Source organism: Rhinatrema bivittatum, chromosome 1 (genome assembly GCF_901001135.1).
Source record: "Rhinatrema bivittatum chromosome 1, aRhiBiv1.1, whole genome shotgun sequence".
Classification (NCBI taxonomy): domain Eukaryota; kingdom Metazoa; phylum Chordata; class Amphibia; order Gymnophiona; family Rhinatrematidae; genus Rhinatrema; species Rhinatrema bivittatum.
The window spans coordinates 628,505,155-628,531,834 of NC_042615.1; the positions used below are offsets into that span (position 1 = coordinate 628,505,155).

The window sequence follows — 26,680 nt, forward strand, 5'->3', positions numbered from 1 at the left end:
AAAGTAAAACATTAAGCTCAGCAACTGATATAAACTCACAAAACACACACCTTTTGTTACAGCTTCCTTGAACTTCTCCTTAGCAGAGTGCATTTCTTTTGTTAATTGTCTGTAGTTGGCTTTTAGTTTCTCCAATTCTGTTTTTGTCACCTGTCAAAACATTTAAAAAAACAGCTATTATGATAGCAGTTGAAAGCATTTGCTATTATTACTGATAACTTATAGGGCATAAAATCAAAATATTTCATATGCAAATCTAGTTTATACATCTTTAGTACGTAATACAATGAAAATCTACCTTTGCAGATGCCTATTATATTGACTCCAATAAACCACCTTTTGGCCTTAGATTTCCTATTTAGTTCTGCAGCACCAGTCTGTTTGCACTTTATGTTTCTTCCTTTTCAAACACCGACCCAAATTTGTGAAATATTCTCCCTCTGGAATTGAGGGAGGAAAAAGATTTGAAGCAGTTTAACCATGTCTTCAGCGTTTTCCTAATGTCTAAAGCTTTTTAAAAGGTACCATCTATTAACCTGATAGATAAAGAAGTTATATGAGGCTTAGTAAGTTTGCTTTAATCCTGTTTATTGTCTTTGTTTTATTGTTTTAACAAATTTACATCATTTTGAGCTATTTTTAACCAGAAAAACAATAAATAAATGCATGTGTAAATCTACCTTTGAAAACCAATAGCTGAAATAGTGGTTGACTGCCTTTAAAAAAAACATTTTTTTTTCTGGAAACTGGCCTAATGGCCCTACAGCAGTGCTGAATGTTGCCATGTGAGACAACTGGGTTTGATTCTCAGACATGTCTTCTACTCATTAGGCCCACGGGGTCAAATGAAGTTGCTTCAGAGGCAGTATTCACAATTCCTAGGGTTAGAGAATCTCGGCCACTGCAGCAGTGAAACCTGTCAATGAGCTTCTGGGTGCATGTGTTGCGCCAGAGGTGGACCCTTGGGCCGAGGTGGGGTTGACGCTACCCGTAGGAGGGATCCTACGGATCCCCACCATCGGCAGGCAGAGAGGGCTGACGGACGGAGGCCGGCTGGCACTTCACCAATACAAGCCCTCGTTCCCCACGGGTTGAGCCTTTGGGTGCCGGGGCTGGCTGGACTTAGGTGGCCTCCGTCAGTGGTCATCGATGGGTGGATCGAGGTCAGCCCAGAGGCAGCAACTGGTATACATATCAGTCTGTACTGGACGAGGTGGAGTCCTGGAGACCCGGGCGCCAATAGGAACACAGTCTGACAGAGGGCGCCCGAGCAAGAGCAGGCCGAAGCCTGAATGAACCACGTCCAGGACAAAAAGGCTGAAGAGGCGTCTTTAAGCAAGATGGGTTCACGGTTGGCAGATGTCTGGAAGCAGTGGTGAGCAAGGCTGAGGCCTGGAGGAGGAGAGAGTCAAGGATGGTCAGGCGATGCAGAGGTCCGGGGCTGGAGAGAGGCAACGGAGTAGTCAGGCGATGCAGAGGTCAAACCAGGTTAGCAATCCGAAGGAGAGACGAAGGAACTCAGGAACAAGGAAATAGAAACGAAGGCAATCAGGATCAGAACAGAAGAAGCATTGACCACTCAACTAGCAAGGGGACCTGTTGCAAAGGCAATTTGAGAATGCAGAGCCCGGGCTTATATACCAGAGCTCTGCCGACGTCATCATCCGGGACCACGGCCAGGTTCCCACCGCGGGCCCTATTAAAGGATCAGCTGTGTGCACGCACGCAGCTAGGGAGGGGCGCGGTGCTGGTCAGGACGGTGTCTCTCCGTGGGCCACGCGGAGAGGCCAGACGCGGAACATCAGGAACTGCAGTAGAGCCGGAGGCCCCAGGGCCGGCCTGAGGACGGAGCCGGCGGCCCAGGAGCTGGATCACTTGTGAGGGGGCCGAGCCGTGGGTCTGCTGTGGCCAGTGCCCGTAACAGCATGCACACAAAGAATCATGGTATGGGGTACTCTATTACAAACTGTTACTGTGATGGCAGCATTTTATAAGGTGAGTGGACTCTAAGCAATGAAAAGAAACCCTGAACCCTGCTTTCAAGTCAAACAAGAGTAATACTCAGAGCTAGCACAAATATAGCAGGGCCAAGAAGCTATGAAAAATCTGCGGCAGTTGTTGAAGCTGGAATGCCCCAATAAACATCTGACAAACTGAAGTCTCCTATGAGCAGTACAATCCTCTTCATTCTAGTCTTAACTGTGACTTCAAACTAAATCTCTATCCCTAAATCTTCTCCCTGTGCTGGATGTCTGTATATCACATAACGTAAATGGAAGTTTGTGCGTGTTCCTTGATTGAAAAAAGTTTGGGAAGACAGGTAATTTCATTTAGTTTGTATGTGCCTTGATTAAAAAATAAAAGTTAGGAAAAAGTAGTTAACTTGCTATGAAAAGTGTTAGAAAAGTGTGATTGATTTGAGTAGGTGTAAAGTTGATAAACAGGAACAGCAGTAAAGGGTCAGACTGGCAAATTAATTTGGAATATGTGTGTATTAAAGTGTGTATTATCAAAGAGATTTGTTAGTACTAATTTGCCTTTGAAGTACAAGATATATTGCAAGGGAAGAGCTCAGTAACCCTCAATCCTGAGGGCGTATTGAGAGGAGGAGAAGATTTTGCTGGTAGCAAAAGAGCATCGATAAGTATTGCTTGCTGAGCAATATTGGGACTTAAAATTTTGGGAAGAGATCATATTGTGAAGAAAATTAATTTTTAAAAAAAGGCTAGGAAAGGCAAGTAATTTCTTTTAATGTCTTTCTTTCCTTCCCACCCACCCCAAGCTCATTCTTTGATTTATAGACACTTATGCCATATAAAAGGTCAAGAGACATTTTCACATCAAAAATCTATGATTAGTCTAAACAAGAGATTGACCTAGCCCTCAATTGTCCCCTTCCAGGTTATTGCCAAATTAATGTTAAATACACAAGATAATTTAAAAACTGATTTATACATCCCTACTCCCACAGTAACCTAATTTAATTAAGAAATCAACAAAATTAAGTTGCAGACAGTTCAGCAGTAAGATGAGGGTGCTTCAAGGCTTTTGCATAGAGTGCCACTTGTATGATTATCTACCAGGTGGTTAGACATTGTATGTGTGCACCAAGTCCAAAGAGTTCCTGGCTCTCAGGGAATGAGTTCAATCTCTGGAGGTTAAAGTGGCAGACCTGGTAGAGCTAAGGCAGGCACTGAGGTATATAGGGGAATCCCTTTGGTACATATTAGCCAAGTCCCAACTCCAGTTCATCAGCCCCTATCCTGTTTTGGAGGAGCGAGGTCACCTGAAAGAGAGCATCACGTTGGTGTCGCAGGAAGAGATCCTGTAGCAAGGACCTGCTCTCCAGGTAATGCATTATTCTCTCACAGCAAGGATGTGTCTCCAAGGCTTAGTGCCCAGGAGGGAAGGTTAGGATGGCCGTTGGTGATTTGATTATTGGGAATGTAGATAGCTGGGTAGCTGGTGTATGTGAGGATCACTTGGTAACATCACCTGGATAGGATTTTAGACCGTGGTGGGAAGGAGCTGGCTGTCATGATCCATGTGGGCACCAATAACACAGGAAGGTGTAAGGGAGATCCTGGAAGTCAAATTTAAGGTGTTAAGTAGAAAATTGAAATCCAGAATCTCTAACAATATTCTCTGAAATGTTCCCTGTTCCATATGCAGGACCCCAGAAGCAAACATAACTCTGGACTCTCAATGCATGGATGAGACAATGATACAAGGAAGAGGGCTTTATAGGAATTGGGCAACATTTTGGGAAAAGGGAAGCCTATTCCAAATGGATGTGCAACCAGGCTGCTGGTATTAGCTTTCAAAAAGGAGATAGAGCGGTTTTTAAACTGGAACATGGGAGAAAGCAGAAAGTCACTCAGCAGTGCATGGTTCAGAGGGAGGTTTCTTCGAAGGATACTAAAACAGAAGAGTTAGGGCATCCCTATAGACAGGGTCCGATAAAAGCAAAAGTAGCCCATGTCTATAAGTAAAGTACCACCTGAGGTAAAAGATTCCAAATTACTCCTGTCAATTGATAAGCACACTGTTAATGCGAACAAAACACACACTTTGAAAAGTCTGTATGCCAATGCCAGAAGTCTAAAAAGTAAGATGAGAGAATTAGAATATATAGCACTGAATGAAGAGGTAGGCACAATTGGCATCTCAAATACTTGGTAGAAGGAGGATAACCAATGGGGCAGTGCTATACCAGGGTACAAATTATATCACAATGATAGGGTGGATCAACATTGTGGGAGAGTGACGCTTTATGTTAGGTTTGGCAGGAGAGTAAATGCACAGTAGAATATAGGTGGAAATAACATATGTGATGGAGAAAGTGGTGGGGATATAGTATCATCCACCTGGGCAAATTTAACAGATGGACAATGAGGTGCTAACAAATTTGGCAACCCAGTAATAATGGGAGGTTTCAATTACCTATAAACAATGAGGGAAACCAAAAATATAGGTCTATAAAAAAGCTTTTCTATATGACGCAAACCAAACGTAATTTCTCCCCCTAGCTCCCCCCTGCCCTCCCCCCTTCAGTTTCCGCTCGGCCCGGCCATCCCTCACCCTCCTCCCGCCTGTCTTATCCCTTTCTCCTCCCTGCCCCCTGTCACCCTCTCGTTTCCGCGTCACCCGGCCGCCACCCTTCCCTAATTTTCCCCCCCCCCCCCCCCCCCCCCTTTTTTACACCCTCTGAAGTAACTATTTCCCAGTTTTACCGCCTTCTCCAACTTTCGACGTCTCCGTAATTCTACGTAGTTAAATGACACCTATACAGTTCTCCTGTACATAGTCTCCCCCTATTCTTTTTGTATTCTCCCCTTACCTCCTTCTAACTATGCTTTCCCGTTCCCCTCCTACCCCTTGCCCACCCTCCCCCTCCCCTCCCCCCTTTTTCCCTCCCTCAATTCGGCTCCCATGGCTTCATTTTTTTGTACTGTTTTATTTGTTCACTTTGTTATAATGTTACATTGTTATATTATATTGTTATATTGTTTCATTGTATCTCTCACCTGAGTTCTTTGTAAACCGGCATGATGTGCTTCACGAATGTCGGTAAATAAAAGTTAATAAATAAATAAATAAATAAACGTATATTTTTTGTTTACCTCATTGCTTTTCTATAGACCTATATTTTTGGTTTCCCTCATTGTTTATAGGTGTTTTGGGGTTACTGTATTGACTCTCTATGATAATAGATTTCAATTACCCCAATACTGACTGGGTAAATATCACATCAGGACATGCTACTGAGATAAAGTTTCTAAATGAAATAAATGACTGCTTCATGGAGCAGCTGGTACAGGAACTGATGAGAGTGGGAGCCATTTTAGACTTAATGCTTAGTGGAACTCAAGATTCTGTGTGAGAGGTAATGGTGGTACGGCCATTTGACAGCAGTGATCTTAGTGCCACCAAATGACATTGATTGAGGGGAAAAAAAAGTAAATCTACAGTTTTAGCATTAAACTTTCAAAAGAGGAGAGTTTAATAAAATGAGTAAAATAATTGGGAAAAAAACTCAAAAGTGCAGCTACAAAGGTTAAGACTTTATATCAGGAATATTCATTATTTATAAAAACATATGCTTGGAAGACCAGACCAGATATATTCCACGCATTAAAAAAGGTGGAATGAAGGCCAAACAACTATTAGCATGAGTGAGGATATTTTATCCAAAAGAATATCTTTAAAAAAAAAAAAAAAGCATAAGCACTGTCAAGTTAGATATAAAACATTGATAAGGCAAGCTGAAAAAGAATGTGAAAAGATGTTGGTCATAGAGGCAGAAAGCCAGTGAGGGAGTCTGCTGGACCACTAAATGACTGTGGGGTTAAAAGGGCACTTAGGGAATAATAAGGCTCTCGGAAAGATGACATTACTTCTTTGCTTCTTTTTTTTTTTTTTTTTTTAAACTAATGAGGAGAAACCTATACCAGAAAATGTAGTCAATAATGATGGTTCACAAGAATTGAAACAAATCATGGTGAACCTGAATGATGTAATCAGGGAGATTGACAAACTAAAGAATAGTAAATCACCTGAACCAGAGAGTATACACCCCAGAATCCTGAAAGAACTCAAAAAAAGAAATTGCAGTTCTATTACTAGTAATTTGTAATTAACATTATCTACGTACCCAAAGATTACAGGATGGCCAATGTAACCTCGATCTTTAGAAAGGGCTCCAGGGGTGATCCTGGAAACTAAAGGCAGGTGAGTCTGACTTCATTGCCGGAAAAATCATGAAAACTATTCTAAAATAACAAAATCATAGAACATATCAAAAGACATGGTTTAATGGGACACAGCTAACATGGATTTACCCAAGGGAAATCTTGCCTCACCAATCTGCTATATTTTTTTGAAAGGGTTAATAAACATGTGGATTATGGTGAGCCAGTGGATATAGTGTATTTGAATTTTCAGAAGGCTTCTGATAAGGTGTTCAATGAGAGACTCCTGAGAAAATTAAATAGACACAGGACAGGAGACAATATCTCATTGTGGATAACAAACTGGTTAAAAGATAGGAAGCAGAATAGGACTAAATGGTCAGTTTTCTCAGTGGATCTATACTGGGACCAGTGCTTTTTAATATATTTATAAATGATCTGGAAAGGGGGAACGAGTGAGGCGATCAAATTTGCAGACACATTATTCCATGTTGTTAAATCACAAACGAATTGTGAAAAATTGCAGGAGGACCTTGCGAGACTGGAAGACTAGGCATCCAAATGGCAGATGAAATTTTATCCCGATAAGTGAAAGTGATGCACATGGGGAAAAGTAACCCATACTGTAGTTACACGATGTTAGGGTCCATTTTATGAGCTCCCACCCAGGAAAAGGATCTGAACATCATAGCGGACAATACTTTGAAATCCTCAGCTCAGTGCATGACAGCTATCAAAAAAATCAAACAATTTTAGAAATAATTAAGGAATGAATGCAGAATAAAACGGAGAATGTCATCATACCTCTGTATCCATGGTAAGGCCACATCTAGAGTCCTGTGTGCAGTTCTGTCACCACATCTCAAAAAAAATAGTGACACTGGAAAAGGGACAGAGAAGAGTGACCAAAATGATAAAGGGGATGGAATGGCTACCCTATGAAGAAAAGCTAAAGAGGTTACGGCTGTTTAGCTTGGAAACGAGACGGTGAGGGGGGAATATGATAGTGGTCTATAAAATCATGAGTGGAATAGAACTCGTAATGGTTATTTACTCAATGAAATATCCCTTAGTCTTTCTATTTTTGAAAAAGTTAAGGACTACATTCAAAATAGATTGGAGAAAAGTTTTGTTCACACAACCCATAATTAAGCTCTGGAAATTCATTGTCAGAGGATAAGTTTAAGGCAGTTAGCTTAGCAAGATTTACAAAAGGTTTGGGCAAATTCCTGTAGAAGAAGTCTATAAACTAAACTGTTATTAACCAAGAAGACCTAGGGCCTGATTTTAAAGGGGTTACGCGCGCTGGGCCTATTTTATAAAGGCCCGGCGACGCACGTAAAGCCCCGGAATGCGTCTAAGTCCTGGGGATTTACTAAAAGGGCGGGGCGGAGTCAGAGCCTCCCGGCACAGCGGCCATTTGCCGCTCTGCAGGGGATCACGTGCTGACAGTTAGCTGGTGCACACAACTTACTTCAGCCCCAGGGCTAAAGTAAGTTATGTAACAAAACGAAAAAAAAAGAAAAAGGTAGGTGGGGAAAGGGTGGGTGAGGTAGGGGAAGGGCAGGGAAGGTGGAGTGGGGGGGGGGGGAACAGGGGAAGGCAACGCGGCTCGGCGCACAGAAGGTACACAATTGTGCACCCCCTTGCACGCGCTGACCCTCGATTTTATAACTTGCGCACGCAAGTTATAAAAGCGGATGTACATGTGTGCGCGCCGGGTAGCGCCCACACATATACACCCGCGTGCTTCTATTAAAATCTACCCCTTAGGGAATAGCCAGTACTTACACTGCATGATAGCAGAATGGGATCTATTTACTGTTTGGAATCTTGCCAGGTACTTGTGACCTGGATTGGGCATTGTTTGAAACAGGATATTAGGCTTGATGAACCCTCAGTCTGACCAAGTATAGCCATTCTTATGAAGTTTCATTTCCCCTATTTAAAATAATCCAGTGCATCCTCATTTCCTGCATTAAATTGCTTCTGTTATTCTTTATGTAAAATACCATTCCTCCCTCTTTTCTACCTATCCTATCCTATTCTTCCTGAACAGATCAGAACTGAACACTATATCACATTCTCAACATTCATTGTGTCATATCTGTTACAGAAACCATACCCAAACCTGCCTCTGCCATTTGGATTTCTAGGTCTGCATTATTACCAACACCAGAAGCATTTGTAAACACTGCCTTCCAGATATTGCTTTTTCATTTCTTGACATCTCTCTGTTCATTTTCATTCCCATTATCCCCATCCTCCATGTTCTCCAGAGGCACTTTTGTGTTTCCTGCCTTAGTGTGGTTCTCTCCACTTTCTTTATTGAAGTCAAAAATCTTCCATCTTCTGCAAACATGTCTAAATTCATATCAATGCAGGATCTGTATTGTTCACAAAGGATCATGATTCTCCTTGAAATAAATGAAGGTCATTACACCAGCATAGTTTTCCACTCCTACAGTAGGAGCCCCAGTCACTTCTTCGCACCAGTTCTTCTGCCTTGCATTTCCTAGCCACACACAGGCGGCAGCATTACAGAGAGGGCCATCAAATATTTTTCAATGATAAATTACTTTCGAGTGCTACTGACCTGAACAAGTATGGTCAAGCATGTACAAATAGAAGCAGAATGTAGCTAAGCGCATAAATAATGTTTTCCGTAGATAACAGGATGAATTAGCCATGCTGTCCTGGGTGACATCATCCGACAGCGCAAGATGTGGAGCATTCTCTCTAAGTACACAGAGCTTTGATGGGGTCTTTTGTCTACTGGAGTTGTTTGGTGAGGCGGAGAAGTTTCTGGGTGTCTACTGCCCTAGGTGGCAGAATAGCTGCTAGTTCAATATCCAAAATCGGAAATCAACATGGTGTGAATTCCAAGGGTTTTTCCCCATAGAATTCTGTCCCTCGGGAACAGTTCTTCTTGAAGATGAGACTCCCTTTGTTTGCAAAGTGAATCCAAGGACAGGTTAGAATATACCCTCATATCACTTTGAGAGGAGCCAGATGAAATCACTGATTGTGGTTTTGATGGTGAGGACCATGGTTTGTTACAAAAGGTGTGCAGCACAAGTTCCATGTCAATTAGGACGTCAGTTTGAGGTGACACTTTGTCCTGAGATTTCTTTTTCTTCGATGAGCCTTGGTTCATCAGTGTTTCTGGAGCTGGTGTGCATTTCTGGGCTATGGACAATGCATGCCCCTTCCTCCTCTTGCAGCTGGGCAATCTTCTGGGCTCTCAGACTTTGAGCTCATGGCGACATGCGGCCATAGTCCCAGCATGCAGCCTAGTCAATGTCTGGGCCCAGACAAATATAACAATAATTATGTCCTTCTGTGACGAACATAATGGGGTAGATTTTAAAAGAAGCGCGATCAGCCTACTTTTGCTTGCGCATCAGACTCAAGCAAAAGTACGCTGGATTTTAGTAGATACGCGCGGAGCCGCGCGTATCCACTAAAATCCTGGATCGGCGCGCGCAAGGCTATCGATTTTGTATAGCCTGCGTGCGCCGAGCCGCGCTGCCTCCCCCCGTTCCCTCCAAGGCCGCTCCGAAATCGGAGCGGCCTTGGAGGGAACTTTCCTTTGCCCTCCCCTCACCTTCCCCTCCCTTCCCCTACCTAACCCACCCGCCCGGCCCTGTCTACACCCCCCCCTTACCTTTGTCGGGGGATTTACGCCTCCCGGAGGGAGACGTAAATCCCCGCGCGCCAGCGGGCCTGCTGCGTGCCGGGCCGCGACCTGGGGGCGGGTACGGAGGGCGCGGCCACGCCCCCGGGCCGTAGCCACGCCCCGTACCCGCCCCCAAAACGCTGCCGACACGCCCCCGGAACGCCGCGACGACCGGGCCTGCCCCCCGACACGCCCCCGACACGCCCCCCTCCGAGAACCCCGGGACTTACGCGAGTCCCGGGGCTCTGCGCGCGCCGGGAGGCCTATGTAAAATAGGCTTCCCGGCGCGCAGGGCCCTGCTCGCCTAAATCCGCCCGGTTTTGGGCGGATTTAGGCGAGCAGGGCTCTGAAAATCTACCCCAATATGCCCACATTGGCCCGGGGGCTTCTTCTACATGATAAGCACTGAAAAGTGCTGTTTTGGGGATTGTGATTAGTGAAAAGTGAATTAGCTAAGGAGAAAAAAAAAAAAAGGAGAAGGTTCTCTACATGACCGTGCCTTGGCACAGAAAAAAAATAGAACTGAAGAGACTCTACATCAGTCAATCACGTGGGAACTGCCGTGCATGTGCAGAGCATCAAAGCTCTGTGTACTTAAGAGAGAAGATTCAGCAACATGCACCACTGGATGGCGCCACCCAACGCAGCCTGGTTAATTCAGTCTGCTTATTTTCCGTCGATAATCTAATGAGTGTGAAAACATGAGCTACGAAACAAGGACATTTATACTATAGCTAGAATCACATTTAAACAAGTAGCATAGAAGATATTACAATACACTAAAGGAAGTCAAACATCTAGTACATTTTACAATCATATACCTAAACTGAAAAAAAAATTGTATTAAAAATCTTATTAAATCCCATAAAACTGACTCTTGAAAAATGATTATTACTTAAGCCACAAGCAGAAAACTCAACAGCCCTGTTTTGGAATCACTGTGCCTGTCTTAGGATAACTTATAAAGGAAAACACTAATCACCAGTGTTCCAAAGTATAATGCAGTTGTCCAGCAATAAAAAAAAAACTCACAAACAGAAGTTGATAATTATTCTTAAACCGCAATCTTCAGATTTAAGAACAGGAAAAAAATCTTTTTAAAGGACAAGAATTTGTATTCTACTGTGACTGAATATAGAATGCAGGCTCAAGATATGGCCACACAGTTTCTGTAGTGAGGTTATGTTATAAATATGTCAAACAAGCAAATATACAAGCTCTCTTTTCCAATAAGAAACTATTACTCCTGCCAAAGGCAAATGGACAGCAGGCATGAATTGTGTGTATACTGCCTTACATTTTCTCTGTATAAAATGGGAAAAAAAGAGAACACACTAAAGTGATTGAACTTTTCCATTACTCTGCTTCCAGGAGAAGAGAAAATAAAGGGGGAAAAAAATCATGATTGAACAATGTACCTTACACATCTCTGCCTCGATCTGCTGATGAATACTTGCATAGCTCTTCTTTACTTGCTGCTTATCTTTGATCATCATGGTAAGCCTGTGTAGTGGTCCAGAGTTAAGGTCCTCTGCATGAGTCTTCATGATCCGGCTAAGTTGTTCTGTCTGCTGTACCATATGCAGCCAGGACTGGGGGGGAAAAAAATTCAAATGATATACTTTTCAAGGCATTTTCATGGCAAGTATGCATAAAAATATTTGAAAATTATGTGAACTTTTAAAGTGTTACTGGGTACATGGAGAGTTCAATAGATAAATTGATAAATATTATCCATGCACCAGGTAACTTTTTAAATTCAAATGCTCAAGAAAAATAAAAGGATACTAGTGCATTCACAAATCAAACTCGAAAATATTAACAAGTTAAACAAAGCACCTTACAACCAGAACAAAATCTCAAATTACTTTACAATCATAACAGCTCAGAAGATATAATCACTTCACAAGTGAATGTTGTATGGCAATTATTAAAACGTATAAACCAGGGCATGAAGTTTCAGGTCCAACTGCACCAGTCAAAGAACATCTTTATTAACATGTGAATTAACAGTATATTACATATATATATGTCTGTATGTTAGGGCGATGGGAGGGAGAAAGAAATTCAATCAATATTTTCTGTACATGTGCCAGAAACCACAGTGTTTTCATCTTACATGCAAATAGGCCCACAAACAAGGTAAAGAGAAGCAAACATTAAGAGATCCATCTTTTAGATGGCCCCCATTGTATGTAAGATGAAAAAGCTGTGATTCTTTTGCACCATCATGTGCATCAGAAAACACTGAGAAATGCCAGTCTTCTCTCAACATTTTTTCCTACCTCACTCCTGCACTCCTTACCAGTATCTATTTCTTTTCCTTTCCTCTTCCCTCTGTATCTTCTCTCATCTTCCTCTATCTCTCCATATGAAGCCTCATCTTTTCCTCCCCCAAGTGGGACAGGACCTAAAATTCTCTCCAGTCCCTTTTCCTTTGTTCTTGTTCCTCCTCTTTCCAGCTGTGCTCTCTAGTCTCCTTCTCACCTTTGCTTTCTCTCCTATGCAATATGTCCCTCTTCTTTCTTGCTGCCTCTCAGCCATTTTCCATTCTTTGTAACCTCCTCTTCCCTCCATGATTCTTAGCTCTCTCCACCAAATGAAATAAAGCATGAAGAAACCATGTGAGCTATTTTCACCTCACATTTTCTTTACTCCAGCAGTAGAAACTGAGTTAACTCCCACTGCAGAAAGCTAAGGCAATACAACACTAACCTAAAGACGTGCGGACAAAAAATGTATAGCACACATAAAACACGGTTTATGCACAAAAGGAGAGCTGCTTACCTATAACAGGTATTCTCCAAGGGCAGCAGAATGTCTCATCACCAGCTTAGTGACATCATCTGATAGAGCTCGGCCCAGAACTTTTATGTCAAAGTTTCTAGAACTTTGACCTACTGAGCGTATGCAGGCTAGCATAAAACCACATGTCCATGCAGGGGCTCCTCAGTCAACTTTATTCTTGGAAAAACCTACTTCAAGGGGAAACAGGAAGGTTTCAAGAGGACTGATATCCTGCTGTCCTCAAAGGACACCTTTTATAAATAAGCAACTCTACTTTCTCAAAGGACAAGCAGGATGGCAATCCTTAACTACAGACTGTCCTGAACAAAAAAGAGGGGAAACAAGTGCCAATAGGCACATAATAGTATTTTTGTTGGAAATAAGCCTTTTCTTCATTTTATACCTAACCTATCAGGGGCAGCCTGAAACAGTTCATTCCCTAGGAGGGAAAGGAGATGGGTTCCACACCTTAAACAAATTCCACAGGACCAAATGGCCAGACCTACTGTTGTGTCAGTATCCCTATCCAAATAGTATTGTGTTGTGAATGTGTGGAGAGCACGCCACATTGCAGCTTCTCCATGGGAACCAATCACAAGTGAGCCACAGACACTGGAATGGCTCAGACAGAGCGTGTTTTGACATGACTCACCAGAACCAGGTCAACAATGGCATAACAGAAGAAATGTAATCTGCTAGCCAATTAAGTAAAGTCTGTTTGGAAATGACTATCCCTAGTTTATTAGTATCAAAAGAAACAAAAAGCTAGGTAGACTTTATAGGAACTTCAGTCTGTTCCATGTAAACCACCAAGTCTCTTTTGCAATCCAAACTGTGCAGTACTTGCTCACCTTGGCAGACACATAGCCTGGGAAAGAATATTGGAAGAGCAATTGACTGGTTAAGATGCAATTCCAACACCACCTTAGGCAAGAACTTAGGGTAGTTGTGTGCATCCATCCTATCATGATAAAATCTGGAGCTCACTGATCCTATGTACTGAAGTGACCACCACCAAAAACACGACCATCCAGGTCAGATACTTCAGGCCACAGGAGCACAGTGGCTCAAAGGGAGCTTTCATTAGTTGTCAGTACCACAAAGAGCTTCCTGATACAGGAGGTACAATTCTGTGCCTTCCTGCTTATTGATGAAATACATCGCAACTTGATTGTCTGTTTGAACTAAGACCACTCTATTGGCCAGCTGATCTCTGAAAGCAATTGGCATGTACTGATTGCCCTTAGCTCTAGGAAGTTTATCTTACAAAGCTTTCCTTGAAGAGACTAAAGACCCTGGCTACAGAACCCCACTACATAAACCTCCCAATCCTAGGTTGGATGCATCCGTGGTAAGACAGTTTGAACTGGAGAGATTTTGAAGGGTATACCTCTGCTCAGATTGGAATTGTCCCACCACAAGAACAGAGAGCTCATTGGGCTCTTCTCATGTGGAGACGTGCCAAAAGGAGTGATATGTACTGTGGATGTCATATGGCTCAACACATCAACATGTTCCATGTTGATGTCTGCTGATTCATTTGACTCCGTTCCATGGTAGATATCAAGGTGATAGCCCTCTGTTGTGGAAGGAAGGCTTTTGCCTGAGTAGTATCTAGCAAAGGTGTGATAAATTCCAATTGAGATGACACACTCATTGTGGTAATTTGGGTAAATGAAAATGAACCCTAGTAACTACAACATCTGGATGGATTTGTGCATCAATTTTGGGGCACCCACCTGTGATGTGCACTTGACCAGCACATCGTTCAAGCAGGGATACACTTGCACCCCAGCTTCTATAAGTGTGCTGCCACCACAGGAAGGCATGTGGGGCTGAGACTAGGCCTTGAGAATAAGAGAGCACAGCCAGCCCCCTTTTTGAAGAAAGGAAATTAAAGAGACCAGAGAAAGCCTCTTGAACTTTTCTCTTTTGATAAATTTGTTCAAGACCCTTAGGTCTAGGATGGGATGGAGTCCACTTGTTTTCTTGAGAGTCAAGAAATATTTGGGTAAAATCCCCATCCTATTTCCCCTGGTAGAACTGGTTTGACAGCTCTGGTCTCTAAGAGGAAAGAGAGCTCCTTTTGAATAAGCTCCTGATATTGTGAGTAATCCCATTTTTGGTACAAGGGCCAATTTGCTCAATAGATTTAAATTAGGAACTTCTTCTCATGATAACAAGGACCCACTGGATCAAAGTTATATTGGGCCAACTATTTACAGAAACCCTCAGCCATAAATGATTCTGCAACCAATTTATGCAACACAATTGAAAAGCAAGATCATAAGGCAAACCACGAACAGTAGGCTCCATGGAAAAGAAGAGACTCAAGAGGCCTCCACATGGACATAGGATACAGTGATATGATGTGCATGTCCAATGAGACAAAGAAAGTTATAGAAACTGTGACATAAAAGTTCTAGACTGGGCTCCATCGAATGATGTTACCCCATATGTGAGGACTGTCATCATTAAAGTCCTCAGAAAAAAATAAATATACCTCGCCACTCAATTTGTATCCCAGCAGTGTCTTGCTCTCAGGGATAAAACTAGCTATAAAAGATGTTCCTAACCTTTTTAGAAGTGTGGACCCCTTTTCAAACTCCAAAATTTTTGCAGACCCCCACATGCTTCTCTTTCATATATACTTGCAGTTATGTGCCGTACATAGAAACATTATTAATGTAATAACAAAGAAATAATTATATACACACCAGACTAATATATAAAACTTATTCAATTATGCTTATGGATATAAACTGAATATATATAATTGCAAAGCACAGCCATAAATGTGCAAGAATGCCCTCATATTCGGTAACATGTAGTGTAATTACAGGCAGCCACACAGCTTGATATGTTTGGATATGGATTGACTGGCGGAGCTGGCCTGGTGGAGGGTGAAAGAGAGAGAGAGAGCAAGCAAGCAACTGGCAGGGCTGGCCTGGTGGAGGGTGAGAGAGAGCGAGCAACTGGCAGGGCTGGCCTGGTGGAGAAAGAGAGAGAGAGAGCAACTGGCAGGGCTGGCCTGGTGGAGGGTGAGAGAGAGAGAAAGCAACTAGCGGGACTGGCCTGGTGGAGGGTGAGAGAGAGAGAGCGCACAACTAGCAGGGCTGGCCTGGTGGAGGGTGAGAGAGAGAGAGCGCACAACTAGCGGGGCTGGCCTGGTGGAGGGAGAGAGAGAGAGCGCACAACTAGCGGGGCTGGCCTGATGGAGGGTGAGAGAGAGAGGGAGAGAGAGAGAGAGAGCACACAACTAGCGGGGCTGGCCTGGTGGAGCGAGAGAGAGAGAGCACACAACTGGCAGGGCTGGCAGGGTGAAGGGTGAGAAAGAGAGAGCATAATTAGCGGGGCTGGCCTGGTGGAGGGTGAAAGAGAGAGAGAGCGCGCGCACAACTAGCAGGGCTGGCCTGGTGGAGGGTGAGAGAGAGAGAGCGCACAACTAGCAGGGCTGGCCCGGTTGAGCGAGAGAGAGAGAGAGCACACAACTGGCAGGGCTGGCCTGGTGAAGGGTGAGAAAGAGAGAGCAAGCAACTGGCAGGGCTAGCCTTGTGGAGGGAGGGAGAGAGAGAGAGAGAGCACAACCAGCGGGGCTGGCCTGGTGGAGCGAGAGAGAGAGAGAGAGCACACAACTGGCAGGGCTGGCCTGGTGGAGGGAGGGAGGGAGAGAGAGAGCACAATTAGCGGGGCTGGCCTGGTGGAGGGTCAGAGAGAGAGAGCACAACTAGCAGGGCTGGCCTGGTGGAGGGTGGGTGGGTGAGAGAGAGAGAGCGCACAACTAGCGGGCCTGGCCTGGTGGAGCGAGAGAGAGCGAGCACACAACTGGCAGGGCTGGCCTGGTGAAGGGTGAGAGAGAGAGAGCGAGCAACTGGTGGGGCAGGCCTGGTGGAGGGTGAGAGAGAGAGAGCAAGCAACTGGTGGGGCAGGCCTAGTGGAGGGTGAGAAAGAGAGAGCAAGCAACTGGCGGGGCTAGCCTGGTGGAGGGAGGGAAGGAGGGAGAGAGAGCACAACTAGCGGGGCTGGCCTGGTGGAGGGTGAGAGAGAGAGCGAGCGAGCACAACTAGCGGGGCTGGCCTGGTGGAGGGTCAGAGAGAGAGAGCACAACTAGCGGGGCTGGCCTGGTGGAGGTTGAGAGAGAGAGAGAGAGAGAGAGAGAGAGAGAGAGCGAGCAACTAGCGGGGCTGGCCTGGTGGAGGTTGAGAGAGAGAGAGAGCACAACTGGCAGGGCTGGCCTGGTAGAGGGTGAGAGAGAGAGTACAACTAGCATGGCTGGCCTAGTGGAGGGTGAGAGAGAGAGAGCACAACTAGAGGGGCTGGCCTGGTGGAGGGTGAGAGAGAGAGAGAGCACAACTAGCGGGGCTGGCCTGGTGGAGAGTGAGAGAGAGAGAGAGCACAACCAGTGGGGCTGGCCTGCTGGAGTGTGAGAAGAGAGAGGGAGCGCAACTGGCAGGGCTGGCCTGGTGGAGGGTGAGAGAGAGAAAAAGCAACTGGTGGGGCTGGCCTGGTGGAGGGTGAGAGAGAGAGAGAGCACAACTGGCAGGGCTGGCCTGGTAGAGGGTGAGAGAGAGAGTACAACTAGCATGGCTGGCCTAGTGGAGGGTGAGAGAGAGAGAGCACAACTAGAGGGGCTGGCCTGGTGGAGGGTGAGAGAGAGAGAGAGCACAACTAGCGGGGCTGGCCTAGTGGAGGGTGAGAGAGAGAGTACAACTAGCATGGCTGGCCTAGTGGAGGGTGAGAGAGAGAGAGCACAACTAGAGGGGCTGGCCTGGTGGAGGGTGAGAGAGAGAAAAAGCAACTGGTGGGGCTGGCCTGGTGGAGGGTGAGAGAGAGAGAGAGAGCAAGCGACTGGCGGGACTGGCCAGGTGGAGGGTGAGAGAGAGAGGAGAGAGAGCACAACTAGCGGGGCTGGCCTGGTAGAGAGTATGAGAGATAGAGAGGGAGAGAGGGAGAGAGAGAGAGATCGACTGGCAGGGCTGGCCTAGTGGAGGGTGAGAGAGAGAGAGCGAGCAATTAGCGGGGCTGGCCTGGTGGAGGGTGAGAGAGAGAGAGCGAGCAATTAGCGGGGCTGGCCTGGTGGAGGGTGAGAGAGAGAGCAAGCAACTAGCAGGGCTGGCCTGGTGGAGGGTGAGAGAGAGCGCACAACTAGCGGTGCTGGCCTGGTGGAGGGTGAGAGAGAGCGCACAACTAGCGGGGCTGGCCTGGTGGAGGGTGAGAGAGAGCGCACAACTAGCGGGGCTGGCCTGGTGGAGGGTGAGAGAGAGCACAACTAGCGGGGCTAGCCTGCTGGAGCGTGAGAAGAGAGGGAGCGCAACTGGCGGGGCTGGCCTGGTGGAGTGCGAGAGAGAGAGAGAGAGAAAGCAACTGGTGGGGCTGGCCTGGTGGAGGGTGAGAGAGAGAGCAACTAGCAGGGCTGAACTGGTGGAGGTGAGAGAGACACTTGTGGGGATGAACTGGTGGAGTGAGAGGGAGACTGGTTGGTGTGGACTGAGGAGCAAAGACAGAGCGAGACACTGGTGAGGAAAGGGAAAGATGTTTGAGTCAGGCTCATCACTAAAAGGGAGATGTGGAGAGAGGCTTGGTAAACATTTCCCTCTCAAACCCCCCCCCCCCCCAATCATGGTAGTTTTTTTAAATTATAACTATTATTTTTAAAGAAAATCACCTATATGACAGGGAACCACCCTAGTTAGTTTGATTTTGGCAGATGTGCAATGGCTCTCTCCACACCTGCCTGTCACCAAATTCCATATCTGCAGAGACAGGACACCCCCGCTCATAAAATAAGAGGTACTGTTATAAACAATTTGCACTATTATTGCAAGGTGCTGGACATGCATGTCAGCTGCATCTCTAGAAAGAAGAACCTTCTAAGTAACAAAAACACCTGAACAGTTTTAACCATCTAGTAAAATTACCACTAAAATTATTCAAGAGCATCAGTCTAAAATTCTTCCATATAGGAGTGGGACAAATCCCAATATACCGTATTTTTCGCTCCATAAGACGCACTTTTTTTCCCCCAAAGGTGGGGGGAAAATGTATGTGCGTCTTATGGAGCGAATATAAAAAAAAAACCAAACAAAAATCTAACAAACCCCCCCCCGACCCCCCCAAGACCTGCCGATTTAATTTCCTACACCCCCCCCCCCCCCCAAGACCTGACAAATTAATTTCCTGCAACCCCCCACCCTCCTGACCCCCCCAAGACCTGCCAAACGTCCCTGGTGGTCCAGCGGGGGTCCGGGAATGATCTCCTGGGCGTGGGCCATCGGCTGCCAGTAAACAAAATGGCGCTGACGGCCCTATGCCCTCACTATGTCACTGAGACCGACCGCTGCTATTGGTCGGTCTCAGTGACATAGTGAGGGCATAGGGCCGTCGGCGCCATTTTGTTTACTGGCAGCTGACGGCCCTATGCCCTCACTATGTCACTGAGACCGACCAATAGCAGCGATCGGTCTCAGTGACATAGTGAGGGCATAGGGCCGTCGGCTGCCAGTAAACAAAATGGCGCTGACGGCCCTATGCCCTCACTATGTCACTGAGACCGACCAATAGCAGCGGTCGGTCTCAGTGACATAGTGAGGGCATAGGGCCGTCGGCGCCATTTGTTTACTGGCAGCCGACGGCTCACGCCCAGGAGATCGTTCCCGGACCGCTCCTGGACCCCCGCTGGACCACCAGGGACGTTTGGCAGGTCTTGGGGGGGTCAGGAGGGTGGGGGGTTGCAGGAAATTAATTCGGCAGGTCTTGGGGGGGGTCAGGAGGGTGGGGGGTTGCAGGAAATTAATTCGGCAGGTCTTGGGGGGGTCAGGGGGGTGGAGGTTGTTAATTTAAAGGGTTGGGATGGGGGGGTTTTGGGGGTTCCCACAGAAAGAAAAATATTCTGATCTGGGGAGTGGACCGAAATGGCCCTCCCCAGACCCGAAAACAAAATGGGGAGAAAAAAAAAACCTATGCACTCCCCTAATTTGCTCCATAAGACGCCCAGACGCAGAGCCGGTTTAGCACAATTTTTTTTTTTTAAATTTTCCCCCTCTGAATCCTAGGTGCGTCTTATGGTCAGGTGCGTCTTATGGAGCGAAAAATACGGTAAAACTTGCACTTCACTTTCTACAGAAACTCCCCCAACAAAGGATGCAGAGCAGAACAAGAACATTTCCCCTTACTACAGAAAAATAATATTCAAATTCAGTTGTCACCTCAGTAACAGTAACACAAACTCTCTCCACCACCAGGAATATTGGATAATTCAAAATTCTGTAAAAAATGTACTCAGAATGAATAGGAAACCTGCTATACCATAGCTGCAAGATGGGTTACAGCGGCAAACTATCGGGCTTCTTCTTGGTTCAGGCTTTTCCATCTTCTCCCACAGCTCACAGATCCCCTGTTATGGTCTGGTGAACCCCCTAGGGGTCCACGGACCAAAGGTTGGGAACCACTGAGCTACAACATTTACATAGTGCAAGACTGAGCCAGAACACGATTACAGTTACCACAGCAACCGCTCTTCCTCCAAAACATGCTTCCTTTCCTAGAAAATAAGAAATTGGGGCTGCTACAGAAACTGAGTATATACAGGTTCAATCATAAATCCACTGAATTGTTTCAATCAGCATAATTTCTGAAAGCAGTGTCTTGCACAGTTGAGACCAAGATCAAGCGAAAATCAGCTAACATGAAAGAGCAGGTGAAGGCAGTGGAAGCAGGTCATGGGGCAGAGATGGGTACACTTGCAATGCAAGATGACCACTTGTATTTTGTGAGCAGTATTTTTGAGGTTTCAGTTAAAATAAACACACAATTAAACTAACTGTATAAAGAACACAACCTTTCAATAGGTGGCAATTCCAACAATGCCTTTGAGGGGGTTAAAAAAAAAAAAAAAAAAAAGAGACCTGAAGTTACTAGTATAGAGCCTACTTGTCACAGACTGAAACCTTCCCTGCATGGTAAGAGTTTATTTCCCAGGAACCCAGTCACATGGATGCCTAAAATGTCAATCCTGGTGCTCAGATCTCAAAATGAAGCAGTTCATCAGTATTTCTCCACCCTACTTTGAACCAGTGAGAAGACAGGAAGGAGAAGAGTCTGGACAGCTACCAAAGAAAACACTTCCCATTGCGGCTTTCCTCCTGAGTTCCAAATTCTGCCAGGCCAATGAAGGAAAGGGATCAGCAGCTTCAGACACACAGTACGAGTCCATACAGCTGCTTCCTCTCTAAACAGGAAATGTTTGAGGGGAAAAGGGGAAGCTGCAGGACCCCAAGCACATGGATCTCATGCAATCCCCATGCTGCCAGCCACCCAGTTTCAATACTGAGGGGATCATATGGTGATAAAATACGAGAGGAGGAAAGACAGTAGCATATAACAGGTTGGAGATAATGAGAAGCATCACGGGAAGAGATGGGAGGAGACTGAAGGAATGTTGGGGAGAGAAAGTCAGTGTCTTTCTAGTCGAGAGATGGCAAACTGAGACCTCAACTGTCACAGGCAGAACTAGTTTTCAGGATTTCCGCAATGAATATTTGATACACACTAGCATAAATTTGATTTACGATCCAAGAATATGTGCATAATTCTGCTGTCCTGAAAAGATCTTTGTGGCACTCAAGGACCAGAGTTCAGCAACCCTGCCTGGCTCCTAAAATTTATCCAGCAGTGCAAAGGGATTGCCTAATATTTTTCCACCTCTGTTTATTTACATTTGCAAATAACCTAAGCAGTACACATTTTAAGAATAAAACTACTACTTTCATGTTATATTTAAATCTGTAGTCAAAAAAAAAATGGCTCATCTTTAACAGAGAAAAGCAGCAGCACTAAGAATATTACATGACTGCATTTTCAAAACAGGCGAACATTTTCATATCAAGTTATAAACAGATAGACATGCACAATATTTACTCAATATATTGTCCATGGGTTAGAATGCAAAACAAATGAAAAAAATAAACAGTCGTGCTACTGTTTTCTTTGTGTTTGCCATGCCATGCTGTTCATGACAAAGCCCTGCATTAATTAATGGACTGTAGTATTTAAGATGCTACTAAAACTATACCACAGAGAAGACTTGAGAACTACAGAGCATCAGAAGAGAATGTCAAAGAATGTCACAGGAGTATGAAAAGGAAAAACCGAGCTTTGGATACAAATTCTCATAACTCCTCATTCTTGAATGCCATATCTCAAGTGCATCCACATTTGGCAGTCCAGAAACCAGCTCAACACATTTTATTACAGGAAGCCTTCTTGCTGAATAATCATCATTTCCCCTATACACAGCATGAACTTACAGGAACTAGACTTCTCTAAATATAACATTTAACACATTTTGTCTATTTTTTGGTACATGCTGTTCATTTCAAAAAGATACTTTAACTCCTCACAGTGAACATAATTCTTTTTACTTCTCATGGCTGGACTTTGCAGCAGTATCCATTTGGGAAGAATGATGATAATTTAAAGAAAATTACAATTTGTGAATACAGTGACCATGGTAGTTTCTGTGTCAAGAATTGTTTTTTTAGCCTATCTTCTAAAGGAAATGAAGGCTTAAGAGATATAGGTCTCTTCATGTCCATAATAACTTTGGTGTTTGTTTCCTATCCAAACCAAAATTTCCGGATATATCAGAGGAGACTAAGTTTCTGCCGGGGTAGGGTTGTTGGGGGGTTTTTTTGGCATGCACTTGCGTCCTGGAAAATAGGTTCCATTAGGACTGGAAAGAACTTATTGTTAAGAAATAGCAGTGAAACAAAATGTTTGACAGCAAAAAGTCATTCTCTCTTACATTCTTTATTTAATACATGGTTCCAGCTGGCATTTCCACCACAAATCTTATTTTTGTCCCAAAGTAGTAATCTTTTATTGATATTTGTCAAGCATTTATAATATAATTGCTCAGTTCACAATCCTGCCAATTACAGGCTCCAATTTCTTGATCAGAGAAGCTGTAGAAAATAATTTAAGTGAATCTAGAAACTTTGCTGTTCTCTGAATCTCCCTTTAAGTTACTATAGAGGTAGAAAAGCCACAGAGAATCAGATGTGCCCGTTATGATCTGGCAAAAGGAGAGAAAAGGTAGAGAAAGCATGACAAAGAAAAAGAAGAGTATCAAATGAAGAAAAAAAGGAAAAAGTAGGCAATCAGTACAACTCTGAAGCAATTTCATTTACATTTCTTTGCTCATTCGAGTTCATAAGGAAATCAGCAGTTCAAGATTCAGGTTAACTGCTTACAACCCACACAGGTGGGTCATGTGATTCAGTCTCATTCTGGCAGAGATGACTATTCCAAGTTTTCTAATAAAAGTCAAGCAAGAACTCATTCAAATAGGAAGGCAGGAGAGTTGATTGGACAGTAGTCCTGTGGTTCACAGAGAACAACTTTGACAAGTAAACACGTATCTGATAATTAGAAGAGTACAGATGCAACCCGCTATCATGAACCAGTTAATGATAATCAAATAAAAAGGGAAAAACGACATATGCTATACAAATGCAAATGAATTAGAACACGTAAAACATATTTTTGTCTCTCTGTAATTTGTTAAGTCTTGTCAACAGGTATTCCTGGATTCACAAGGCTTCCAAAACTTCAGTGTGAACTTTTTGATGTTTAAATTATTTTAGAGTCAAGTACAGGAGTTGGGTACAATTGCATTATTGTGTGCCTTTGGTTTTTGGAAGGGGCAGATTTAACTTCAGGAAAAAAAATGTGCAATGTTGGCTCCTTTTGTTTGGTAAAATTATGGAAAAATAAAACCTAATTTTCAATGGATTAGATAAACTCACAATAAGGGCCATGTCAAGGAATATTTTGTTCACCGATAGCCTCAACTGTTAAAAGCTCTCCCTTCCTACCCCACAACTCATCCACCCCAGAGCTTGTTCTTCTAATATAGTTTTGCTGGGGTACATAATTGAAGTGATTGGTAACAAGATAATTTGCTGATTATCAGGTTAAAGGTGTTTTCTATCAAATCAAATGAAAAAAATTACTATTATTCAATGTAACAACTGTGGTGCCTACAATAAAAAAGTACTTAGCAACCACCAAGGAAGCCTCACCCACTTTATAGTTTTCAGGAATCTTTCCTCCACTACCATAGAAGATTCAGAAACCCAGAAACATGTGGTTTACAGTGGTAGCAGAGAGGAAGCTAGAAAACTACAGGCCGGCTAGTCTCACCTCAGTGGTGGGAAACTTAATAGAGACTCTGCTGAAGGAAAGGATAGTGAACTATCTACAATCCAGTGGGTTGCTGGATCCGAGGCAGCTTGGATTCACCAAGGGAAGGTCCCGCCAAACAAATTTGATTGACTTGTTTGATTGGGTGACAAGAGAACTGGATCAAGGAAAAGCACCTGGATTTCAGCAAAGCTTACCATAGAGCCCCGCACAGGAGGCTTACGAATAAAGTGAGAAGCTTGGGAGTGGGCTCCAAGGTGGCAGAGTGGATTACTAACTGGTTAACTGACAGGAAACAATGTATAATGGGAAATGGAACCCACTATTGGGCCGATGCAATAAAGTGCGCTCAGGCTGAGCGCACTGTTAACCCCCGTTTGGCCATGGGTTTTCGACGCGCTATTTTTACCCCTTATACAGTAAGGGGTAACAGCGCATGGAAAACACGTGGCCAACTCCCCCGAAACTAATAGCGCCCGCAACATGCAAATGCATGTTGATGGGCTTATTAGTCATTCCTGCGCGATACAGAAAGTAAAATGTGTAGCGAAGCCGCATGAATTAATTTCGGCCGGAACCGGGAAAGTGTACAGAAAAGCAGAAAAAAACTGCTTTTCTGTACACCCTCCGACTTAATATCATAGTGATAGTGATATTAAGTCAAAGGCCCCAAAAATTAAAAAAAATTAAAAATCTGCCCGCAGCCCGGAAGACAGATGCTCAATTTTGCCGGCATCCGTTTTCTGAACCCATGGCTGTGAGCGGGTTTGAGAACAGACACCGGTAAAACTAAAAGACAGAAAACAGAGAGTAGGATTAAATGGGCAATTTTCTCAGTGGAAGGTAGTGGACAATGGAGTGCCTCAGGGATCTGTATTGGGACCCTTACTGTTCAATATATTTATAAATGATCTGGAAAGAAATACGACGAGTGAGATAATCAAATTTGCAGATGACACAAAATTGTTCAGAGTAGTTAAATCACAAGCAGATTGTGATAAATTGCAGGAAGACCTTGTGAGACTGGAAAATTGGGCATCCAAATGGCAGATGAAATTTAATGTGGATAAGTGCAAGGTGATGCATATAGGGAAAAATAACCCATGCTATAATTACACAATGTTTGGTTCCATATTAGGTGCTACAACCCAAGAAAGAGATCTAGGTGTCATATTTATTTTTATTTTATTTATTTCTTTTGTATACCGACATTCGATCGAGATATCACATCGGTTTCCAGATAACAGGTTGAATAGGGCGAGAACTGCCCTATTTTACATTGTAACAAGATAACAATTAATTAAACAATTAATAAATGAAACATTGTAACAGTTGAAAATAATTAAATGTGGGTATAGAGTTATGGCAGTGGATAACACATTGAAATCGTCGGTGCAGTGTGCTGTGGCAGTCAAAAAAGCAAACAATGTTGGGAATTATTAGAAAAGGAATGGTGAACAAAACGGAAAATGTCATAATGCCTCTGTATCGCTCCATGGTGAGACTGCACCTTGAATACTGTGTACAATTCTGGTTGCCGCATCTCAAAAAAGATATAATTGCGATGGAGAAGGTACAGAGAAGGGCTACCAAAATGATAAGGGGAATGGAACAACTCCTCTATGAGGAAAGACTAAAGAGGTTAGGACTTTTCAGCTTGGAGAAGAGACGACTGAGGGGGGATATGATAGAGGTGTTTAAAATCATGAGAGGTCTAGAACGGGTAGATGTGAATCGGTTATTTACTCTTTCGGATAGTAGAAAGACTAGGGGGCACTCCATGAAGTTAGCATGGGGCACATTTAAAACTAATCGGAGAAAGTTCTTTTTTACTCAACGAACAATTAAACTCTGGAATTTGTTGCCAGAGAATGTGGTTAGTGCAGTTAGTATAACTGTTTAAAAAAGGATTGGATAAGTTCTTGGAGGAGAAGTCCATTACCAGCTATTAAGTTCACTTAGAGAATAGCCACTGCCATTAGTAATGGTTACATGGAACAGACTTAGTTTTTGGGTACTTGCCAGGTTCTTATGGCCTGGATTGGCCACTGTTGGAAACAGGATGCTGGGCTTGATGGACCCTTGGTCTGACCCAGTATGGCATTTTCTTATGTTCTTATGTTCTTAAACTAAGCATAGGCTGTCAAACCACTGTCAAACCCGCTGACAGCCGCCGCTTCTGTCAAAAAGGCGGCGTTACGGACACACTAGTGTCCCTAGCGCCTCCTTTTACCGCGGGCCCTAATTTGCATATGGGCCGATACTGAATCGCGCGCCCAGGACACTGGCCTGTGCGCGCATCGGGAGAGAGGGCGCTCGCTGGCTCTCCCGCGACTTTTATTGTATCAGCCCGTATATGAGAGAATGGTGTTAAGTGGAATACCTCATGAATCGGATTTGGGACTGGTTCTGATCAATATCTTTGTAAGCAACACTGCAGAAGAGTTAAAAGGAAAAGTTTGCCTTTTTGCGATGAAACTAAAATCTGCAACAGAGTGATACCCCTGAAGGAGTAGAGAGAATGAAAAGTGATTTAAGAAAAAACTTGGAGTGGTCAAAGATTTGGCAGCTGCAATTCAATGCAAAGAAATGCAGAGTCTTGCACCTGGGGTGCAGAAATCCAAAAAAGCCGTATGTGATGGGGGCGAAAGACTATCGTGCATAGATCAGGAGAAGGACCGTGGAGCGATTGGGTCTGGCGATCTGTAGGCAGTGAAGCGATGTAATAAGGTGACAGGAAAAGCCAGAAAGATGATGGGCTGTATAGAAAGAGGTATAACTAGCAGGAAAGGGGAAGTGTAATTCCTTTGTACAGATCCTT

The 26,680-nt window shown here is 44.2% G+C and overlaps 1 protein-coding gene across 2 annotated transcripts in view; it reads right to left on the bottom strand.

Annotated features, from left to right (window-relative positions):
• The window catches only part of FER (FER tyrosine kinase), a 612,331-nt gene that overhangs the window by 486,722 nt on the left and 98,929 nt on the right, over positions 1-26,680 (bottom strand). For both annotated transcript variants that reach the window (XM_029572126.1, XM_029572135.1), the window contains exons 4-5: positions 11,289-11,462; positions 51-150 (exon numbers count right to left, since the gene is read on the bottom strand). In XM_029572126.1, the coding sequence (XP_029427986.1) occupies positions 51-150; positions 11,289-11,462 (274 nt within the window). The remainder of the gene's footprint in view (positions 1-50; positions 151-11,288; positions 11,463-26,680) is intronic.